Source organism: Schistocerca cancellata, chromosome 1 (genome assembly GCF_023864275.1).
Source record: "Schistocerca cancellata isolate TAMUIC-IGC-003103 chromosome 1, iqSchCanc2.1, whole genome shotgun sequence".
In the NCBI taxonomy this organism is placed as follows: Eukaryota; Metazoa; Arthropoda; class Insecta; order Orthoptera; family Acrididae; genus Schistocerca; species Schistocerca cancellata.
The window spans coordinates 363,058,738-363,081,554 of NC_064626.1; the positions used below are offsets into that span (position 1 = coordinate 363,058,738).

The 22,817-nt window shown below is 40.4% G+C and overlaps 2 protein-coding genes across 2 annotated transcripts in view; both read left to right on the forward strand.

Annotated features, from left to right (window-relative positions):
- The window catches only part of LOC126174543 (cathepsin B), a 39,542-nt gene extending 33,065 nt beyond the window's left edge, over positions 1-6,477 (forward strand). The window contains exons 5-6 of the mRNA XM_049921044.1: positions 2,130-2,246; positions 5,745-6,477. Of these exons, the coding sequence (XP_049777001.1) occupies positions 2,130-2,246; positions 5,745-5,962 (335 nt within the window). The 3' untranslated portion in view covers positions 5,963-6,477. The remainder of the gene's footprint in view (positions 1-2,129; positions 2,247-5,744) is intronic.
- An 8,254-nt stretch (positions 6,478-14,731) lies between these two features.
- LOC126174559 (serine/arginine repetitive matrix protein 1) overlaps positions 14,732-22,817 on the forward strand; it is a 377,731-nt gene continuing 369,645 nt past the window's right edge. Inside the window, exon 1 of the mRNA XM_049921045.1 lies at positions 14,732-14,900. The gene's annotated coding sequence lies outside the window, so the exon portion shown is untranslated. The remainder of the gene's footprint in view (positions 14,901-22,817) is intronic.

Here is a 22,817-nt window from a genome sequence, read left to right on the forward strand (position 1 = left end):
TTAATTGCGAGATTTTTTTTTTTTTTAAGAGAAACCGCCGACTGGGAGCAGGAGAGGCACCACAGGACATTTAAATTTCCACTCCCCTGAATATAGTTTGGACGTGCAGTAGAAAAAGAGGCATGGAACTGCACTTGGGCATACTTAAGACCAAATAATATGTCTTACATTTCCTCGAATACATACGTTTTAGGTTTCAGACTTTTCAGAAAGATGTACGCTACAAGATGAACATATTTTGAAAATTCGATTTTTTTTAGTATTGACCCGGTTCGCAAATGTCGCAGATCCGGGGCTGATGCGCAGAACAATCAGAGCTATAGTGGGTAGTCTCCACGTGACCCGTGTTTACGTTCAGTGATTTTGCTGTTTCCCCTTCGTTTACTCTCACGTCAAATGAAAACAAAACGGATATACGTGGCCGGGAGCTATCAAGTGAATTAAAACACATTCACATAATTACTAAAGGCTGAAATATGTCATTAGTTTCAGATTTTATTTGATTTCCACCTTTCTGACAGTCAAGCATTAATCGCCTTGCGGAACAATGAAGTTAATTTTTGTCTGTTTGCTAAAGAAATTTGACTTTTGCTAATCTTTTCCGCAGAGGCAGTCAGTGTATCTGAAACGAAATGTTTAATTCCACAGTACTCGGTAGTTTCAACTGTTCGCTGCATTTCAAGTGCATGTTTTCATTTTCTAGCACGTATGGCATTATGCCATAATAAAGAACCAAACATGATATAATACAGTACTGGTGCTCCAAGAAAATTTACATCCTGGAAACCACACTTAAAAGCTTAATATCAGGTTGGGGTCTACGGTACTTCATTGGGAATCTGGACATACGAGTGTGCCTTTAAGTAAGCACTTTAAATGTGCATATTTTAATATGGTTCACGAAATTCCGATGCTTTTGCAGTATCATCTTTCATTGATGATCTTTTACACGTACGTACATACGGGCTTCCTAAGTCATGATATCTACCCAAGCGCAATGTCGCCTGTTACCTGAGCTCTCTGGCAACTGCTGAAACGAACCTATTTGTAACAGGTCGCGGAAAAATAATACGATTGGTGGTTTGAAAAGCGTTACTTTCAAAGTAAATATCCTTTTACGTAAGTTGAACTACGTACAAGAATGGACCGTGAATTTATTAAATCACAAAGCGTTTGACTCTCATTTAAAAATCAGGCGTCTGATGACGAGCCATTTAGAAGCATTTCGAACCCTCGAATCCTGAAGATCAGACATTTATGTCATTATTAAAAATTTTACAGGCACATTTGTATGATATCTCTTAAAGTGTAACACGCGCAAAAAAAGATCAACAGTATATGCGAAAGCTTAGCTTCTCTTGCGGCTTGAGACCAATATTTTATGTGAAAGCTTTGCTTTTCTTGTAACAACACTATGTATATTAATTTAAACTATTAACTTTCCCTGTTTGGCGTGCTACTTAACACTGATGTTGCTATTGGCTGACTACATCACGTGTCCTATGCTCTGAATATCCTCTGTCATTGGCTGGCGAGATCACGTGACATGAGTTACGAACGGCGTACAAAAGCGCTTCGAAATCTCGGTTTCAATGGTTCGGAAAGTAACATGCGGTGTTTGGTGGATTTTCTAATGTATGTTTTCGTAATACGAAAATACGCAGCGTACATGTTGCTGCACATCAAAGATATTTCCAAAACGTGTCTTCTTCTCTGAGTTTCGTTTTCTAAAGTGCCGGGAAATTGTACGCCCGTGTACAAAACCATAACCATTCAAAGGAGTGATAGGGGAAAATATACTGTCATCCGGGAGAAAGTGTGTTTTTAACCGGGAAATCCGGGAAAAATCCGGGAATTTTTTTTGCTTGTCCACGTAGACACCCTGTAGTTGCTATTGGTCATGGAACATTTGTGCATTATGTTCTTGTTCCACATCCACAATCTTTGCATAAGTCAGTGTTAAAGTGAGACAGTAAAAATAAAATTAGCATGTAGACTTAACTTATTAAAGGTTCTCGGCAACAAAGGTCATTGTGGCTCACCCAAGTTGATTTTTTTTTTTTTTTTTTAATTCATGTTGTCGTTGTATTAAAAAAATTATATTGTAGCAACTACATTTTACATTACAGGTGAATCTGCATATTCTGTTGAAGGCAGCAGCAAACAGATACAGGCTGAAATTATGAAAAATGGCCCTGTTGAAGGTGCATTTACAGTATATGAAGACTTTGTACACTATAAATCAGGTACGTGTTGTATATATTTGCATATAATGAACATTTGTTTGAATATATTGGCCTGACACTAAGTGGAAAAAATTATCAGTGGTATGATAATGAGGCAGAAGGTTTTTGTAGGGTTTGAGGTGAGAATTGGAAAAGAAAGTGAAGATAACTGTAATATGTATATTATCAGGTGAAAGAGGTGTAATAGTCAGGCTGTTCTCAGTATTCTGTTGACAGAAAGAGCAGCAAGGAAAAATATTATATGAATTTTAACAATAATAACAGGGAAGAAATTTGTTGAATAGTATTTTTTAAACTTATCAGCTGTGCTGGAATTTTGCCTCATGAAGTAAAGTACCTGTGGAACATCGTCTCTGTGTAATTCTTTAGTTTCTTCAACTGAATTTTCCTTCCCACAGGAAAGGACTATTACCACACTTCTATCGTTAGCACTCTCTGTTTTCATCTTGAGTGATTTAGCTTGTATGAAAGTGAATTCCCACTGTTCTGTGATTTTCATTGATGCAATATCTGGCAGGTGATGGGGAATAAATGCTAAGCTGCAACATTAAATCTGTTCAAATTATCTTTTTTATGAATGTCATCCCCAGTAATGCAAATTGAGTTGTCACAATAAACCTTTCACTAACAAGTATCACTTTTGAAAAATAGCTGCTGGGAGAGTAATATTGCTTTTTGGTGGCAATATTACTTCTGTTACATTATTTTATTTTCTATCCTTGTAGTTTTTTCGTGGATTCTGTTGCATTTCAATAATGTAGTGATTTATGCTTTCTTCATCCCTATTCCACTGTACTGCTTCTGCTACCTGTAGGGTCAACTGAACACACCAAGAACAACATTATCATTGAGTTCTACCCTTTACTCTGTGTGTTAAAAAAAGAGGGCAATAGAATGTGGAGATGCATTAGATAAAATTGTTGCAGTTTAAGAACAGCACATATGCCTCAACACAACAAAGCTGTGACCAGTTCTGCCAACCTTAATATATAATGAAGAAATAGAAGTTACCACACAACTTTTATTGATATACATCTAAGGTTTCTAAGCCACCATATGGTACACAGCAGAGGGTATCTTGTACCACTACTAGAGATTTCCTTTCCTATTCTTTTCCCAAAGAGAAAGAGAAAGTGGAAGTGGGTGACAGAGTATGTGACAGTGACAACAAGGAAGAGAGAGACAGAGACATTGAGAAAAGACATCAGCAATAGGAAGGAATGAGATGTTAGCAGTAAGAGATAGCAAGAGGGAGGCAGTGACTCTGAGAAGAAACTGTGGTGGTAGGACAGGGTGACGGGGACTGTCACTGTGATACAGGAGACAATGGCAGGGAAACAGAGAGAATGACAATGAGTTGGACTGAAGGAGTGACTGAGAAGGGGCAACTGGGAATGGATAGGTACGAGTGACTTTTAGTGATGCACGAATTGGTGTGAGTTCGTTACAGTTAGGAGATCAGGTTGAAGTCAGTCTTTTAAATAAAGAGGAAAATATTCATATTTTTGTGTTCTGATAGGAGTATTTTTCCATTGATTGATTATGTTTAAACTCAAGAGTATGTTCAAGAATTGTTCAGCAAACCAATGTGAAGAACATTGGCCTGTAATTATGTGGGTCCATTCTTTTACCCTTCTTTTATACGGGAGTCACCAGCACTTTTTTCCAGTCTCTGGAGACTTTGCACTGGGTGAGATATTCACAATAAATGAAAGCTAAGTAAGTGGCCAATGCTGCAGTGTTCTCTCTGTAAAATTAAACTGGTTTTCCATATGGACGTGGTGACTAATTCGCTTTCAACTCTTTCAGTTGGTTCTCTACATCAGGGATGTCTATTACTGTATGCTCCATAGGGGAACCTGTGCAGTGGTCAAATGACAGTATGTGTGTGTGGTCCTCCTGCATGAATGATTTTTCTTCAGCTTTCGTTTGCTGTCTTCTCTTGCCACAAGAGACTGATGAACAAGTGACTGGTAGAAACCATTGATCTTTTTAGAGATTTTACATAAGACACATGTCCTGAATTTTCTCGTGTTTACAGCAAGATCATTTGCAAAGAATTTCTGAACCTCATTATTTAACCTTGGTGAGTCTTTTTCCATCTTTAATCCATATACTCGGTACATATTTATCTGTGGCGCAATTTACAATCTGTTATACTTTGCCAATAATTACTGCATATCTATGTATCATATAGCGTCCATTCATTGTCTAAGTGGGATGCTACTAACTGTTCATCTGCTTATTCTAACATACTCTCCAACCCTTCTTGATGAATCTATTAACTTTGGTAACTATTGTCACAATGACATTATAATCACTTAATCCCCGTCTCTATACCGACACTGTTTATAAGGTCTGGTCTCTTTGTAGCTACAAGGGCTGAAATATTTCGATTGAGTGGGGTTGTCTTAACTAGTTGTTTAAGACACTTTTCGGAAAACATGTTCAGAAATGCTTCACAAGTGTCATCTGAGTATTTCTGCACTATTGCACATAGACTTTCTTTGAATAATTCTACAATTGTTACAACAAAATTGGGCAGTCTGTAAAAACATCCAGTAATTATATTTAGTTCACCTAGGCCTGCTATTTGTGTCTAGATAACTTAACAAATAGACCCAATTATGTCCTCAATGGACACGGTATTTTTTGTTGACAGTAATGAACACACCCCCTCCATGGCATCCAGTCTGTCCTTTCAATAAATATGCCATGCATGCATATGCCATGCATATGCATGATTCTGCAAATTGTGGGGTCTGCTTGAACCCTTTGAGTGATGTTAGCAGTCTTCAGCACTTCTGCCAAATCCCCTGTACTATGTGAGGGTGGCCTCAGATGTCATTAATGTTGACATGTGCCACAACTTGCAGAAGACTGCACCTTGCATGCTTGATGACCACAGGTTGGGCCTCCGCCATGTCTGGATGAGCTGCCCAGGCAGACATACAAAGTGTGCATTGACTTTCTTTCCGGCCCTGGACGCTATTTCTCGAAGGGATTCCATAACACATCTAGCATTAGAGCTCCTGATAACTAGTAAACCCTTCCCATATGTATGCCTGGTTGGATCCAGCTGAAGGAGCTGCAACCTGTCCAATCACAGGATGAATGGGTGAGACCAGGCAACCAGCTTCCCCATTGACTTTTCGCTTCAAGTGACATGAACATGTTAAAACTAGCCAGTGTTAACAACCAGCCACTCACCCTGTGGTGAACGTGGTTCCCTGCAACTTCTGCATTACTACTTAAGAATTCAAATGGGCAGAAAGGGGAGCAGCTGAAAAATAGTTAATTTTGCATTACAAATATGAAACCTTTTTCAAACAGACTTAGGTTTCAGCATCTTAACACTTTGAAAAAACTAGATTTTTCAATTCATTGACAAAGAAAAGATATAGTTTTGTTGGAGGATTTTTTGTTTAATATTTAGGTAGTGTTTGGAATTATTGCAGAGGTGTTTGCTGTTCCCTAATATTAATTTTGTTTTCGTAGGTGTTTATCAACATGTTTCTGGTGTTGCTCTTGGTGGCCATGCGATCAAGATCATAGGTTGGGGTGTGCTAGATGACACTCCATACTGGCTTGTTGCAAATTCCTGGAACTCTGATTGGGGTGATGGTGGATTTTTCCGGATCAAGAGAGGAAGCAATGAATGTGGAATTGAGAGCCAAATTAATGCAGGGCTCCCAAAACTCAGTGAGTCATTTTGAATAATGCATCAGTGACTTCGGATTGTGAAATGCCCTCTCTGTATGCATACTGTGAGTAACTCACTCTGTAATAACAAGAAAAAAGATGATGAAAGAGGGGGAGAGGAACACTAATCAATAAGACATTTGTTGAAAGTTATATTTGTTATATATTGTTGAGCAAATCATTGCTACATATAATGAGGGGCATATAGCCAATATTTTATTGTAACTGAGATTTTGCCTTATTATATCTGTGCCGCTTAGCCAGTGCAAAAGCTATTGAAATAAAAAATTTTTGCAGCCATTGAGGAGAGACATTGTATACAATAATTTTGTGATAAAACATGACATTTTTAGTAGTCTGCAGTATGTGCCTTCACAACAAAAGTTACTGTTAGAAAGCTGTTGAGTGCTTGCATACTGTTATCTGTTGAACTTGTTTGAGCTCATGCATCACATTGTTTATATAGATGTTTATTTTGTACTACTTATATGACAGAACTTCAATAAAGTTTGGTTATAGTTTTAAAAAATTCCTTTACTGAACTCCTAATTTATTTAAATATCTTTGACCTTTGCTTATACAGTAATCTTCTACCTTATGGAAAGTATACGCTATGGACTTCTACCTCTACAAACTCTTCAAAATTTCGTGCAATGGTTTACTACATTTAATGCCACACAATAACTGCGTTGAACATGGAAACAAAATTAAGTCATTTATGGGGGGAAGGTATCAGTCAAGATGATGTGTAAAAATCAAATTTTTGGGCCACATAGTTTTTGTGAAATCGAATGATAAGTGTGTCAAAGCAGTCGGAGCACCCTGTGTCTGCACAGGCGAGCAGTGCAGTGATGACAAAATCGCGCACAGTGCGGAATGCGGGGAGCACGTCTCTGTAGCAGCAAAAGGGTTAATGCGGCCGTGGTGGCTTTACTTCATAAACTGCGTGCTCGCCCCCCCCCCCCCCCCAAACATAAGTATGTGAACTATACTATACTATACTATGGCGCTGCTTCTCTTGGCGCGTGTGTTTCTCTTGGCGCGTGTGTCGTTTGCAACTGGCAACGCAGCAATCTCCTGCGTCTGGGCGGGCATGCGCGAGCCGCCAAGATTAAAGAATTGAACTATAGTTGTTCTGCTACATTGTTGGATAGTATTATACAAGCATGAAAAAGAATAGTCTTCCCCCCTCCGCACTCCCCCCTCCGCACTCCCCCCTCCGCACTCCCCCCTCCGCACTCCCCCCTCCGCACTCCCCCCTCCGCACTCCCCCCTCCGCACTCCCCCCTCCGCACTCCCCCCTCCGCACTCCCCCCTCCGCACTCCCCCCTCCGCACTCCCCCCTCCGCACTCCCCCCTCCCCCCTCCCCCCTCGCACTCGCACTCGCACTCGCACTCGCACTCGCACTCGCACTCGCACTCGCACTCGCACTCGCACTCGCACTCGCACTCGCACTCGCACTCGCACTCGCACTCGCACTCGCACTCGCACTCGCACTCGCACTCGCACTCGCACTCGCACTCGCACTCGCACTCGCACTCGCACTCGCACTCTCTCTCTTTGCGTCAACATATTTGTTAGCTTTATGTAATTGCTCCTTTACAAATCTACCTCTGGACTCTTCTTGTAAGTGGAGTGTAAAATGTATTCATTTTTCACCTTTGGAGCTTGTTTAGGAGAAGAATCACTGTATTAACATGTGTGTGTGCATCACAGATTGTAGAGGCTATAGAATTTACTGGAGATTGAGTTACATGAAATAATTAATAATAAAACGTTACGCTAAACAGAACATACCTGCAAACTTAAAAGTGAGTTCTAGCACAGAGGCAATTTCACTCCAAAGGTTGTGTGGGGAATCAATTATTGCAACAATATCAATAAAAACAGAAGGCTGAATATCCTAATTTGTGACTTCTATTTTTAAAAGTAGCAAACGAACAAAATAATGGAAAGTAAAAAAAGATAAGTGTGTATTACTGTGTATATTACTGCAGTAACTGTAATTGTAAACGTATGCCTTGTTTTTTCTGCACAAGTACTATTTGAAATCTCTTATTAGTTGTTTATTAGTTTGTGTCTTCATTGTCAATATTTCATCCCAGCTTAATCATGGCTTTTGTTCACAAAATATAACTTTTATCACAAAATTATAAAATTTCACACATTTTCGACATGTGTAATTCTGGAAAATGGAGTATATTTAGCTGAACTGTAGTGTTTATACAGGAACCACTGACTTGAACTCTGGAATCACTACATGGCACTTGGCAGAAGTGACAAGTTGATACATGGCTGAACATTATAGTTGCATCCCTAGGGAGTGGTATTTGCAATAACAGTATGTCGATTTGTGTTCCTATTCAGCAGAAGGCAGCACATTTAACATTTCTCCAGTGGCTCCAAGAGATTGTTGATGATTTGGCTTTTTTTTCTCAAGACAGTTGTGAGACAGATCACCATCTGTACTAATAAACATCGATATGGTGTTTTTTTTTTTTTTTTTTTTTTTTTTTTTTTTTTTTTTTTTTTTTTAAATGGCTTAAGGTGAAAAGTTCAGTGCACATATCAGGTGGGTGTAAGATGTAACACTCTTGCTTTCAATATGTACAAAATTCACACTTTTTTAGCCATAAACTACACTTTCCTCAAGTAATTAAATGAGATTATTGCAGCATCTCATGTGCTATAGCAGGAGGCCATGACATTATTTCTAATGTACATAGCTTGAAAAGATCAATGTCAATGATTGTTGGTTGTAATACTCCATTCTGTTTTGCAGTGAAAGTAGTGGATTTTCCTTTTGTTAATTACATACTTGATGTGGAACAGATTTTTTTATTTTCAAGTAAATACTGATGTCCAATTAATTAATTAATTTCCCAGTTTATTAACAAATTTCACTTCTGGCAAATCAGAATCTGCTTACAACTGCTAACTGCTTTGGCCTAACTGTGGTCCTTCTATAGAATTTTGACAACAGCTCGTATTTTAGTGTTATTACATTTAATGATTCACTTCAGTTACAATTAAAAAAGAGGAATAATTTATATTACATTTATAAAACAAAGATCTAGAAGATACAGACATAGACGTATGCACTGAAGTACCAAAGAATAGAGATATAACAACAGGTGAAATCAGCACTGTGGTCAGCGGTGCTTGTATAAGGCGGCAAGTGACCGGTGCAGTTGTTAGGGCAGTTACTGCTGCTACAGTGGGAGGTCATCAAGATTTAAGTTAGCCTGAATGTAGTGTTATAGTCGGCGCACGAGCGATGGAATACAGAATCTACGAGGTAGCGATGTAGTGGGGATTTTCCCATATGACAATTTCACGAGTGTACTGTGAATATCAGGAATCCAGTAAAACATCAAATCTCGGACATTGCTGGGGCCGGAGAAATGTGCTGCAAGAACAGGATCAACGGCGACTGAAGAGAATCGTTCAACGTGACAGAAGTGCAACCCTTCTGCAAGTTGCTGCAGATTTCATTGCTGGACCATGAACGAGTGTCAGCATGCGAACCATTAAACAAAATGCCATCAGTATGGACTTTCGGAGCTGAGGGCCCACTCGTGTACCCTTGATGACTGCACGACACAAAGCTTTACACCTCGCCTGGGCCCGTCAGCAGCGCATTGAGCTGTTGATGACTGGAAACATGTTACCTGGTCAGACAAATCTTGTTTCAAATAGTATTGAGCGAATAGATGTGTACGGGTATAGAGACAACTTCATGAATCCGTGGACCCTGCATGTCAGCAGAGGACTGTTCAAGCTGGTGGAGGCCCTGTCATGTGGGTGTTTGCAGTTGGAGTGATATGGGACCCCTGTATGTCTAGACATGATTGACAGGTGACACATATGTAAGCATACTATCTTATAACCTGCAATCCATTCATGTCCATTGTGCATTCTGACGGACCTGGGCAATTCCAGCAGGACAGTGCGAAGCCCACACATCCAGAATTGCTACAGAGGGGCTCCAGGAACACTTTTCTGAATTTAAACACTTCTGTTGGCCACCAAGCTCCCCAGACATTGAACATCATTGAGCATATCTGGGATGTCTTGCAATGTGCTGATACAGATTTATGGACAGCCCTGCAGGATTCATGGTGTCAGTTCACTCCAGCACTACTTCAGACATTAGAAGAGTTCACGCCACATTGTGTTGCCGCACTTGTGTGTGCTTGCAGGGGCCATACGTGATATTGGGCAGGTGTACCAGTTTCTTTGTCTCGTGTGTGTGTTTGTTTTTGTTTGGTAATGCCCAAGGGACGAAATTAGGTAACTGCTAAGCAGTGAAACGAAGTGTGAATGCAGACACTCCTACCATTTACTGTTGGTGAAAAGCTCTTAGGATTCCAGCTGGGTGGCAGAGATACAATAATGTGATGTTTTGAAGAGTGTCATACTTATCATCATCATCTGCCAAAGTGTCGAGATATTGCAGATACTGTCCCTCCCCCTCCCCGTCTCCCTTCCACCTGTGGCTATCGGCAGCTGGCTACTGTCCAGCCAATAGGCAGAGAGGGTGACAAGGCTGTAGGTGCTTGTTTGCATCTGTCTGGAAATGTTGTTTGCATTTTGTGAGTTCGATGGTGTTGGCCCATTGTAGTCATATTGCCGCTAATGTAGAATTCCCTGCAGTGCTCTGTTGGAATCCTTCATCCCTGTTGACCAGATTCTGATGAATACATATTTCATTGGATTTGTTAAATTGCTGCCGCAAGGCGATTGCTTGGCATAGCACCTTGGTGTTCTGAAAAGCAAATTTGTGGTCTTCATTGATACAGTGCTCTGTCGCCGACTTTACTGTAGGTTCCAGTCAGATGTGGCTGATGTGATCCTTGCAGTGTTTCAAAATACGGTTCTGCATTTGCCCAGAATGAACATAACTGGGATATATAGCATTGCCTGTGAATGTGCCACCAATTCATTGAGAAAATGCAGTGCAGTATTATTTCATCAAAAATGTGTACAAATTGCTGAAATAGTCAAATAGAAAGATTTGTACCGGGTTGCCAAACAAACCCAGATAGTCTCTGGGGAAATAATACCATTTTCTGAATGTGACAAATTAAAGTGAATCTTTTGTCTCACTACAAAATTCCATGTAATGAATCTGAGGGTAAATAGTGTTATATGTTTAGAGAGGAATTATCATTCTACTGATAGTTGCTTTCATCAATCTGGCACCCGTATTAAGTCGTATTATTTATAGAGGTTGAAGATTTAAAGAAGTGCTATGTATTTTACCAACAATTTTTAACCAATGTAAGAGTATCACAAAAGTGCTTAATAAACAGTGAAAGATGTTACAGTAAAACTTGTCATAGAACATTTCCATTGAAATTCAGAAAATATGTTCGAAGAAGAGTTTCATATCACTAAATTCCTTTTGTGAATGAAATAAGAAGGGAGAGGGGAACAGGGGAGGAGAGAGAAGAGAGGAAACTTGCTCCTCCACATGCTGCATTGTTGCTTTCGGAGTGCTGATGTAAAGGCAAAAATGAGAAATGATGCTACGGAGTTCATTCATCTCTATTGAGATAAACATATTTACTCTGCGCAGACTGATCCCCCCCCCCCAGTACAAAATTTATAATTCTTCTGTGTGAGGATGGTTTGATGAGTCTGGTAAATTTCCAGGAAAGAACTGAACATTTTTGTTGCACCTTCATAGTTGGTATGCTTGATTATTCCAAGGATTGTATAAAGAATTTCAATGTACAGTCCACTGTTCTGACAGCTGTCTGAATTGATCAGTGGAACTGCAATTGGAACTGGAGAAAAGTTTCATGCTGTTATCAAACATTTTCATTTGCAGAGTTGGACTGCCATAGACATCCAAAAAGAATTGGATGAAACTCGTGCAGATTATGCACAATCATTAAAGACAATTTACTTGTGGATTAATGAATTTAAACATTGTCGGACAGTCTCCAAAGACAAAATGCACTCTGGCCATCAAATTGAGGTCACAACAAAGGAAATCACTGACAAATCCATGATAGGGTAATGCGAGATTGCTGAGATTCGTGAGATTACTGAGACTGTAGGCAACTCAGCTGAGCAAGTATATAATATCCTGCACAAAGAATTGGCTGTGAAGAAACAGTTTGAGAGGTGGGTGCCACAATTGCTTATAGTCAACCAAAAGCGTGTGTGTGAACATTTCAGCACAATGTCTGGTGATGTTCAATTACACACGACAATCAAACTGCAGTCAAAACAATGGACAAAGGGTAGTGAAAGTGCACTGTAGAACAGAGGTGATTGCCACTGTTCCTTTGGGATTTCCAAGGAATAATCCTCATAGATTACTTGGAAAAGGCAGAACCATTACTGGACCTGGTTATGCTTCATTGTAGGATCATTTGAAACTTGCATTGCCTGAAAGATGATAAAGGTTGGCATGCAAAAGAGTGTTCTTTCACTGTGTTAATGCACCATCCCACGCAAAAGCAATAACAGTGGTGAACTGCATGAATTAGGCTTTGGTTCCTCATCTGCATTATTCACTGTACTTAGCCCCAAATGACTTCTTTGTGGTTCCCTAACATGAAACATTGATTTGCTGGGAAGAAATTTTCATCAAATGAGAGAGTGATAGTCGCAATCAACAGGTGTGTTTGCAGAATTTGACAGAACTTATTTTTCTGGTGGGATGAAAAAACTGGAGGGGGCAGCAGGACCAAGTGTGTATCCCTCAAATAAGACTGTATCGTGAAGTAAGGTGAGGTGTTTCTTGAACATTTTTTCTTGTTTATTTCATCAGTCTTTTCAAAAAAAAAAAAGAGGCTCTGAGCACTATGGGACTTAACATCTGAGGTCATCAGTCCCCTAGAACTTAGAACTACTTAAACCTAACTAACTTAAGGACATCATGCACATCCATGCCAGTGGCAGGATTCGAACCTGCGACCGTAGCTGTTGCGCGGTTCCAGACTGAAGTGCCTAGAACCGCTCTGCCACATCAGCCAGCCAGTCTTTTCAAACCACCTTCATATATGTATGAAATTGACACAAAATGTTGTTGAAATAATTATTTTCTCGTCTTTTGTGTTCTGTGTGACAACACAGTACTTGGGAATGTTTTGGAATGCAAGACTGTTACTGAAGAAGTTATCACCAGCATGTGTGCATGCTTAGTGCTAGCTACACTTGCACTGTAGTCTAAGACCTAAACAGGTCTTGGTTCTTTCCATAGCTGTTAACTATTAGGTTAATGGCAGTTTTTGATATAGTTAATTCAAATGGCTTTGAGGAACTGACCCTAGCACATGGAGAAAACTGTGCTCATGGTTCTGTCATAATAAGGTATATCTTTATCCTGGGAGATGATTCCCACTCAAAAGTTGAACACCTTAATAGATCACTGAAGAAAAACATAGCAGCAGCACAGAAACAAGTGGAGAAAGTCCTGCGAATGCATGTGAGCAGTATTACCAGACTGACTCCTATTTGTTGCAGAGAGCAGAGGAGGCTGTTGTATGGCCACCCCTGCTGTGTACATCTTCCTGAAGGAGCTCATTGAAATAAGAAACCTCTGTTCTTTGCAGTCATCAAACTCCTTCACAGATGGACAGGTATCACAGTGTTCATTGAAGTGCTTGTCACTGAACGTCTCTTCCCCCACCCCTTTACCATTATTTCCTCAAACCTTTAACTTTCTCTTGCCAGGTGAATCAATCTCTGAAATAATTGCATTTCTTAAGGCTGTCTGCAGAACCCCTTTTCTGTCACCACTTGCTAAGCAATAGTACTGATGAACACAAAGAATGTGTGTTAACATTCACTGTGTTTAAAGTTAACAAAGTGGAAGATGAAAGTTTGACCACCTAAGCCCAACAATCATGTCTTACAGGCAGCACAGTTTGCAAGTTGTAGATCAAGAATTCTATTGTATTGAACATTAGCTTATAATAATTTGGTGGAGAAACCCAGGGAAAAGCACATACACTGAGGGAAAAGCATCCTATGGCCCAGTGATATATGGCCATATATATATCAGGGTTTATTTAGTGAGGAAAGATATATTCAAAGTTGAGATACTTTCCTTAGTGTCTCTTGCAAAATACTACAATAAGCTTCCCTGTGGTGAAAGTATAAGATTGTAAGATATTGAGAAAAAATATTGGTGTAAAAAAAATTGAGCTTCAGATTGAGACAGATTTATTTGCTAAAAATCTTTTCCCTTTCACTCTTGGCATTTAGTCATCGATGAGTGCCATTAGTTACGATGTGCTGTCAAAGTTTTAAAGTACTACATGCACTTCAAAGTAGTGAATACTCTCAGAAATTTTATTAGTATCCGTGTAATATGGAAAACAGTTGTCGGGTAGTAGGAAAAGCATGCATTGTGAATATGGTTTCAGTATACTGAGCATACACCGTGGTTTGTATCGGGGTTGTTTACAAGTTTGGATGCAACTTGCCTAAGAGACCATCAACAGCTTCAGTGACTGCTTGATGCTCGTAATCTGCGAGGAAGTAGAATGATAATCCACAGCTTCACCACTAATCATAGCAATTTTTGATTTTCCGGCCACAGTTTTAGTAGCGCTGTAAAGTAACGAAGTTGAAACGCGCGCGTAGCGGGTTGCGAGGTGAGACAGTGTTACGCAACCGACACCGGTCTCGAAACAGAAACACTGCTCCGAGCCCGGCTGCGGAACTCACCGCAGCGCAGCGCCTCAGAGATAGCCGAGGGTGGGGGGAATGGTCAGCCAGGGTGGGGGAGGGGGCGGCCAGGGGAGGGGTGCCGTGTCTCGTCTCACTTTTAACCCGGCATTTGGCACGTTCGGTGGATGTGAACGGGGTTGACCGAAACAACGCGACAGCGACCAGTGGCGACCCCGCAGCAGTGTTCTGCAACGGCAGAGGAGGCGGTGACATAGACGGCGCCTTGTTCAGCGGACGGAATCAGCGGGACAGGACCGGTGAGTTGCGCAGCGTGCTGTCGGCGGTTGCCTTTACCTGCCGCAGGCGACTCGCGTGCGTTCCCGACAGCTGGTGTCTGTTTTGGCGGGACGCAGGCTGCACGTATGACAGCGCCTGTTTACGCGTACCCACACCGCAGGCCACACTATACAGCGGAGAAAACTTGGTTCATTGACCAGTTCTTGTTCCATTCATCTAAGAACCTACAATAGATAATTTCAGACGCATTCGGTGTTTGTAGGATTCTCAGGTCTTCAAAAGACAATGTTGGTACCTGCTGGTAAATATAGTCAGCATTCCACAGTGTAAAAGCTCTTCATCTGAAGAAAAATTCCATTATTTCTGTGGAGTTTTCACTTGCGAGTACAGTGGAACCTTGTTTATCCGGTCCACATTAATCTTCATCTTCTGTTCATTCGGACTGGCAGTAAAAGCGGCAACAATCGATGACGATAAGCGTTAATCCAGTCAACATCCGTTCACGGATCATGACACGGTGCTGGTTAACAAATCAACATTGAGTTGTACAGTACTTATTGCCCGTTTGCTGAGAGTGTAAAATGACATCAGAGAGAACGTGGCATTGTCCAAAGCACAAAGTCCATCCGTTTGTGAGCCCACTGGCGCAGTCTCCACATTGAATAAACAATGTTGACCCTGCGGAATTCGTTGTAGCATATACAAGTGTTCCATGTTAACCAGAAGTAGATGTTGACTTAAAATGACTGGCTGCGAAATGATCTTGATGACGAAGTTGTCGCCGTTTGTTGGTCTACAATGACAATATTGATGATAAATTAGTTAAGCTCAATCTGAAGACATAAGACGCCATAATCCAGCTGAACGAAAAATACTTCGGCAGAACTAATGCTGGAGGCACGCCAACTTGATCGTGATACGCATAAACAACGTCCTTATCTGGCCTCAAAGAGATATACATAGTGGATATTTCAGTATGTAAAACCCATTGTGTTCTTTGTCAACATCCAGTTACAATTTTTGTTAAAATAATGGATAATTTGTTTACACGGAAACAAGTATAACGAGCGTGTTTAATGCATTTAACCGAAGTCGTTCAAATTTTTTTTGGAGTTTCCGGATTTTCGTTAATCCGAATAATCTACGGCAATCAAAATCTTAGTTCAATGCGTCGGAGAATTTTTGTGATGCGAGAAGCATATGTAATTTTGGACAGATGACTTTTAAACACAATTTCGTCTTTGAAGCAGGGTTTCCTCTGTGTACTAAGTAGTGACTTGTCTTTTGAAGGACAAATGAAACACGTTTAACACCATCCTTGCAGTGAAGAAACCAGCCACAATCATTTGCATTCTTTTCTACGTGCTGCGACTTTGAACTACGGCATCTCCAAACAACTTCATGTTTCTTAACAGCTAGACAGCATAGTAATAAAATTCACCTCCATTGCCTGCAGAAGATGACCACTTCTTTGCAACAAGCAAAGACTGTAAGAATCTGCTGATGTGACGTCCAGCAAAGTTTGCTACAGATCTCTTGAGAACTTCGCATCCAGATCGCAGCACCTTATCCTGGAAGGAGCAACATCACAAAAGCAATTTCCAGTATACATCAAGAGTGTGTGTGAATGCCGTTATATATGACAGTCTTATTCTCTAAAAACTGTAGTAATATCTATTCAAATCTTGTCTTAATATTTGCCTGGTACAACGATTTATATCAGGTGTTGATGAAGGAATTAGATAAAGAAACGAGACAGTAAAAGTATTCAATGAATTTTACTACCTGGGCAATAAAATAACTTACGATAGCCGAAGTAGAGAGAATATAAAATACAGACTGGCAATAACAAAGCTTTTATGAAAAAGATTAACAACGGATATAAATTGAAGTGTTAGGAAGTCTCATCTGAAGGTATTCGTCTGCTGTGCAGCCTCGTACTGCAGCGAAAAGTGGACGATTAACAGTTCATACAAGAACAGAACCTTGTGAAATGTGGTACTAAAGAAAAATTCTGAAGATTGGGTGAGTAGATAGAATGACTGACGCAGAGACATTGACTCGAAATGGGGGAAAAAGAAATTATGGCACAAATTCACTAAAGGAAGAACTCTGTTGCGAGATCACCAGTTTAGTATTGGAGGCGAGTGTCGGCGTAAAAATTGTAGAGGGAGAACAAGAGATGAATACAGTAAGCAATTCAGAAGGATGTAGGTCACAATAGTTGTTAGATGTCTGCACAGGAACAGAACAGCGTGGAGAATTTTTTTCGACAGCTTTTAGTACGAATAACATCTCTTTTCCTCCAGTGACCCCCTCAGTTTCCAACATCCGTAACCCGTAAATGTTAAACGAACTCAGACTGCAACACGAGTATCTCGTCTCAAAATTTCTTGGCTCTAGATTCTACTCTACGCGCGGGGCCTCCCAAAAACTGTAGCAGTAATCTAGAATAAATCGCGTACAGAGTATTTTGTACCGCATCATATAGCTTTCTAAAACCCGTGACTAAAAATCAATTGAACAAAAACCGTCCGGGTCACCTCTGCAGGAATCATACAGCAAGATCATAATCACAAGAGTAGCTGAGCATGAGAGATGCAAAATGCATTCGCTCTGAATAGCTTACTTCGTGACTATGTAACTCCGATAGTATTTTTCTTCAATTAGAAATGCAGCGGTTACATCAGACCTAGGGACGAGTTAAATGTGCCACCTGGCGCTGTGATGTACCAGAAACAAGCCCTTTCAAACCAAACAGCCCATACATTTTAACTCAACGCATCTCACAACGTCAACAGTTGTGTCGCACGTAGTTGGCAGTTTCCTTCCCCCAAAACATGATGATTGTCAAACATTTTCGCTCCAGATGGTCCGGACTCTGCAGCAGAAGGCGAGTAGCTAAATATTCTCCTTGCCTGCCTCGCGTGTTGGACTGGACGCTCATGTTGCAATCTTCACGTGCTCAAAAAGTTACCCGTCAAATGGAGCTGTTTTTGTACTTCAGCATATCGTTCTCATTAAAACCGTGTTTTCTGTTCCCTAAAGGTATGTCCGTAGTGTTTCACACCTCCAGTAAACAATTTCTTAAATTAAAATTTATAACATCACCAGAATAATCGTACCATTAAGAAGCAAGTGTTTTGCTCTGGCAACATTTCTATAATTAGCTCTACATCGGATATTCTAGGTGGTTGCACAGACGCGTTGGTCCTGAATAACAGCCGCATGGAACGGAATTCAGTTCTTCATTCAATCGTGATCAATTGTGCCAGAGGACAACAGACTCGTACGCTTCTTAAAACAATCTTGGCTTCAACTTGTTGACAACGAATTACAGAAGAACCATGTTTGCAATTTGTTTCCCCTCCCTCGCTTTTTACGGATGGTTACCGTAATTTCGTGACCGATGTATTTTTCAAGAGTAAAGTTGTGGAGGCAGAGAAGGATTTGTTACTAATAAAAGACGGTATATTCCTGCTGAAAGTCCAAACATATTATTGTGTGAGAGGTAAGAATGCAGGTCTTCCGTTCTGAAAGTGAACTTGTTTTGCAAAATTTTATCCGGTGACTGAAACAATTACACAATCGCCTCGCAATAAAAGGGATGAACTCAGTGCTAAATTTTGTGCAATGAAAAGTCACATCAGGTCCCTCAAAAACAGGATCCACTTGTCATTATTTAAGTTTACCAGATATTTATCTGCTCTTTTAAAAAGTAGAACGATATACTCGTGATATTTATCTGCTCTTTTAAAAAGTAGAACGATATACTCGTGGCCTTTTGATGGGAACATATCCCGCTACTTACCTGAAGTAGTTTAGGGAAACCACAGAAAACCTAAATCAGGACGGACAGATGAGGGTTGGAGCCTCCACTACTCTCTTAAATACAGGGCTAATCTGTTTAAAAAAAGTGCTATCTCATTCGGTTTACCCGTACTGTACAATACTGTTTTACAAAGAAGTTCTTTAATAATGTAAAATGCTAGTGTTACACTGTCCATCTATGTCTCAGTCCCAGTCACTACACAGACTACATGCATTGCTTCGTAACATAACGCTACACACACACACACAATCAATCAGCTGATGTCAGGACCATAGCGACCACGCATGGCGTTCATTTTGTGTACGGCAACGTCCCATTTGCGAGACTGAAAAACTAGTCTGCATTCCTCTATAACATTTTGAGCTCAGAAAGAGGATAAGGTGTTAGTACTTTACGTTACTTAGTTTTGGGAGACTGTTTTTGTAACAAAGAAACAAAGAAGAAAAAACGTAGTGCGAAAGTGTTACAGGGACGATCATTCGAAACAAAACAGTCTTAATAAGTAAGGGCTCTAAAATATATACATTAAGTGCTATGAGCACCCGTTCAATAGAAGAGATTTGTTTCAATGTGTCGAAGATGAAGTGCTCGTAGCTTTTAAGGTACGCAATTTAAAGCCCATGTTTACTAGAATTTTTTGCGTCGACTGATTGTTTCTGCAATATCTCTTTACTAAACCCCTACTCTGTGTTATCTAAGTAAACCTTCAATGTATAGAATGTATTGCCTAATAGGATTTTTTTTAATTATCTGTTTAAATAAGTTCGTTTCAGTAATTTATTTGGATAATTTATTGTAAAGTTTTATTCGTTGCCGAAAATGCTGTTCTGAGTTTCGTGTTTTTACTTCCTTGGTAAATGTAAGTTCAGTCAAGTTCCTTATTTCATGGACATACAGAGCCCTGTTTGTGCAGCAATTATCAATGATGTTTTTGATATGTACAGTTGATTGATAAATCTACTCACATAGTTTGGTTAAAATCTCTTGCAGTTTATGTCTTATTGTTGTTAAAAACTCTTGCAAAGACAAGTATAGTGATATAACGCTTGTTGATGCTGGTATTGAAACAGTTCGGAAAAAACTCAGAAACATGTGCTTAAATTGAAAGGCAAGAGTGGTCGGAACCTGCTAGTCCAGTGTAAACACCGCTAAGTGTGGCTCCACTGCCAAGCGGCATAGTTGAATCGAGCCTTTTGACTTGTTTTCACAGAAGCTTTTCACTTAAATATGAGTACGTTTATGCATTGGAAGTGGTTTTCCCAAGCTCCGTCTAATACGCCAGAGGTTAGCATGCAGTTCCTTTTCAACAATAGGAGCTGACCCTTTATAAATATCTTTCTTCAAATCATTTTGACGCAAGTCGGGAAGATTAGGGTGATGTACTGCCTTGTTGAAGGTACAGATCGCCCTTTGAGGTTTTGTGAACGTACTAACGGATGCACATGATTGGACATTTGCTTCCCGTGTATTTCAGGCGTGACAGACGATGGCCAACATGTATGCATAAGGCAGCATAATGTGGAAATACTCTCAGTATTCAACTTTGATTGCATATTTAAGATCAGCCTATGTAAATGCACAAGACAAAACTGCCAGAAGAAGCGCACCTGTGGACAGGAATAAGAATGGCACAAGCATATTGTAACACGTTCACCCCGAACTTAAGATTACGAATTTCCCTGTTCTCCGTTCCAAGCACCAAAAACAAACTAAGAGACAGCGAAACAGTGGAAACTTGCAAATGGAAATAACTTGACAGGGGAAAGTCAGCAGTGAGATCATATTTTCATCTTTAAATATGAGTGTTTGTTGTGGTTTCCTGGAAGCAGATAAACGGGCGTGGTGAGTCAGACGCTACAGGGCGCTAATGATGACAGTGACAGGACAGCGCAAGCTTAAAATACGGCGACGCTGGACTCCGGCCAATGGGAGCTATTGACAAGCACGCACCATACTCTACAGATCATCGAACGGGAGCTGAAGCAGTGGAAGCTTTGAAACGAGTTACCTCAGGTTGTTGTACAATGTGCAAAAGACAGGATGATAGGATATTTTTGGTTGGCGAACACAACCTGGAAGCCTGTCACTGCGACTGTTTTTAGTGGTTCACCCATTCCAGCGTAGTTAAACATTTTTGCCGTGTATAGCTTGTCTTTCCCCGTTCACAGAAGCTGGTACTGCCTTGTGCTTTATTCTTACCGAGTTTGGAGCAGTCCTCTGGCGTCCTTGCAGCACTTTCTGGTCGTCTGTTTTTGAAATTAGATCCAACACAGTGGTCATTTCGCTATTTAGCGAATTTTACAGAACTGGTTACTGACTTAAGGATACACAAATTTCAGTTCGTCTTAGCTGACGTGTCAGTTTGCATGCATAAGCCTTACACGGAGATTAGTGTACCGGTCAGTGAGAGGTAGTGTCACTACATGCTATGTAAGCTGTTTGGTTTCCTGTTTGTAAGTATCTATATGAGGCAGAAATCGGAGCAAAACATTACAGCCAAGATAAATAATGTGCTTCGACAGGGGTTGGTGATTCTTCTCTCCAATTCCATTCGCAAATTTGACGCGTTGTTGCGTACGAATGAGATGCCTTTTTCAAAGTATACTAAGATCACAATGCGCTCGAGAAGTAAGAAACATTTCGGTAAATACTTACCCATTTTTCAACGAGAAATACGTTTGATCAGAAACGGAAGGAACTTGACAGCGTTATAACCACTTAGACTAATATAAAACAACATTTATTTTAAAAACGGTGTAGAACATAGTTCATTTTCAAGTGCATACGTGCCTATGAAGTGCAAGTACAGTAAAGAGGAAGTATGTATTTGAAAATATGGGCATACACAGTTCATAGCATGTTGCAAAACGAGCTTAAGGCCGTACTGGAAAAAATGAAAAAAAAACATTGTCGAGATGTTAAAAAAATGAAAATTACATGGAAGTATTTTGCATGAATCAAATGTGTAGAGGAAGGTTCTTTCTGGAATCAATATGGCTATAGTGTCAGGTTCAAAATATTTTCCATTGTTGGAACACTTCGTAGTGTTATTGAATTGTTCGCTTGTCTTCACAATTGCAATCTTTTGGCGTATGCTCTGTGCTCTCGCAGCTATGTTGTTACGAGGCCAGTATAATCGCATACTTGCCCTCGATGCAACGGTCAACCTCGGTCAAGTAAACAACCTATTTTCCGTTTGCCTGGTTGTCACTTATCGTTCATAAACAGTTTTTAACATATTACCAATACTGATTGCATGGGTAGAGTGGAACATTTGTTTTTCTATATTATATTTCTCGGTAATTACGATCTTTGGATCATTGGATTCCAATGCTGTAACTGGACATTTCGCTGAGTTCTATCAGGTTTTCAAATACTAACACCAGTTTAAATAACTCTTGGGAACTAATAAGCTATTTTGGCGCAACGAGACGTGGCAGAACACAGTGAGAGAGTAGACGGCTCGTAACCATTAATATTATAAGGTTTATTCGCAGATGTTCATCCAGACGACTTAAGAAAAACAGGTACCTGCAGTATTGCAGGCGGCTACAGACTTTTCTACGCACCATCAATTGAACGTACATCGACGCAAAATCTCCCATAGAGACAATAAATAGAACACGTTTTATGCTCACATATGACACTGGGATAACAAGTCTCCTCCATAAAACAAATCACGGATTACCCAGCCAAAGATCTTGCGAAAAGCGTCTCGCTCCGTTCGTCCATGAGACGCAGAGCGCCTTAGATTGGTTGGTTGGTTGTTTGGGGAAGGAGACCAGACAGCGTGGTCATCGGTCTCATCGGATTAGGGAAGGATGGGGAAGGAAGTCGGCCGTGCCCTTTTAGAGGAACCATCCCAGCATTTGCCTGGAGTGATTTAGGGAAATCACGGAAAACCTAAATCAGGATGACCGGACCTGGGATTGAACCGTCGTCCTCCCGAATGCGAGTCCAGTGTCTACCCACTGCGCCACCCCGCTCGGTCGCGAGCGCCTTAGAGAACGACGCCCAAGTTTATGCCGTGTTCCTTGACTTCAGGAAGGCATTTGATATAGTTCCGCACCGTCATTTAATGAACAAAATTTGAGCTTACCGCGTA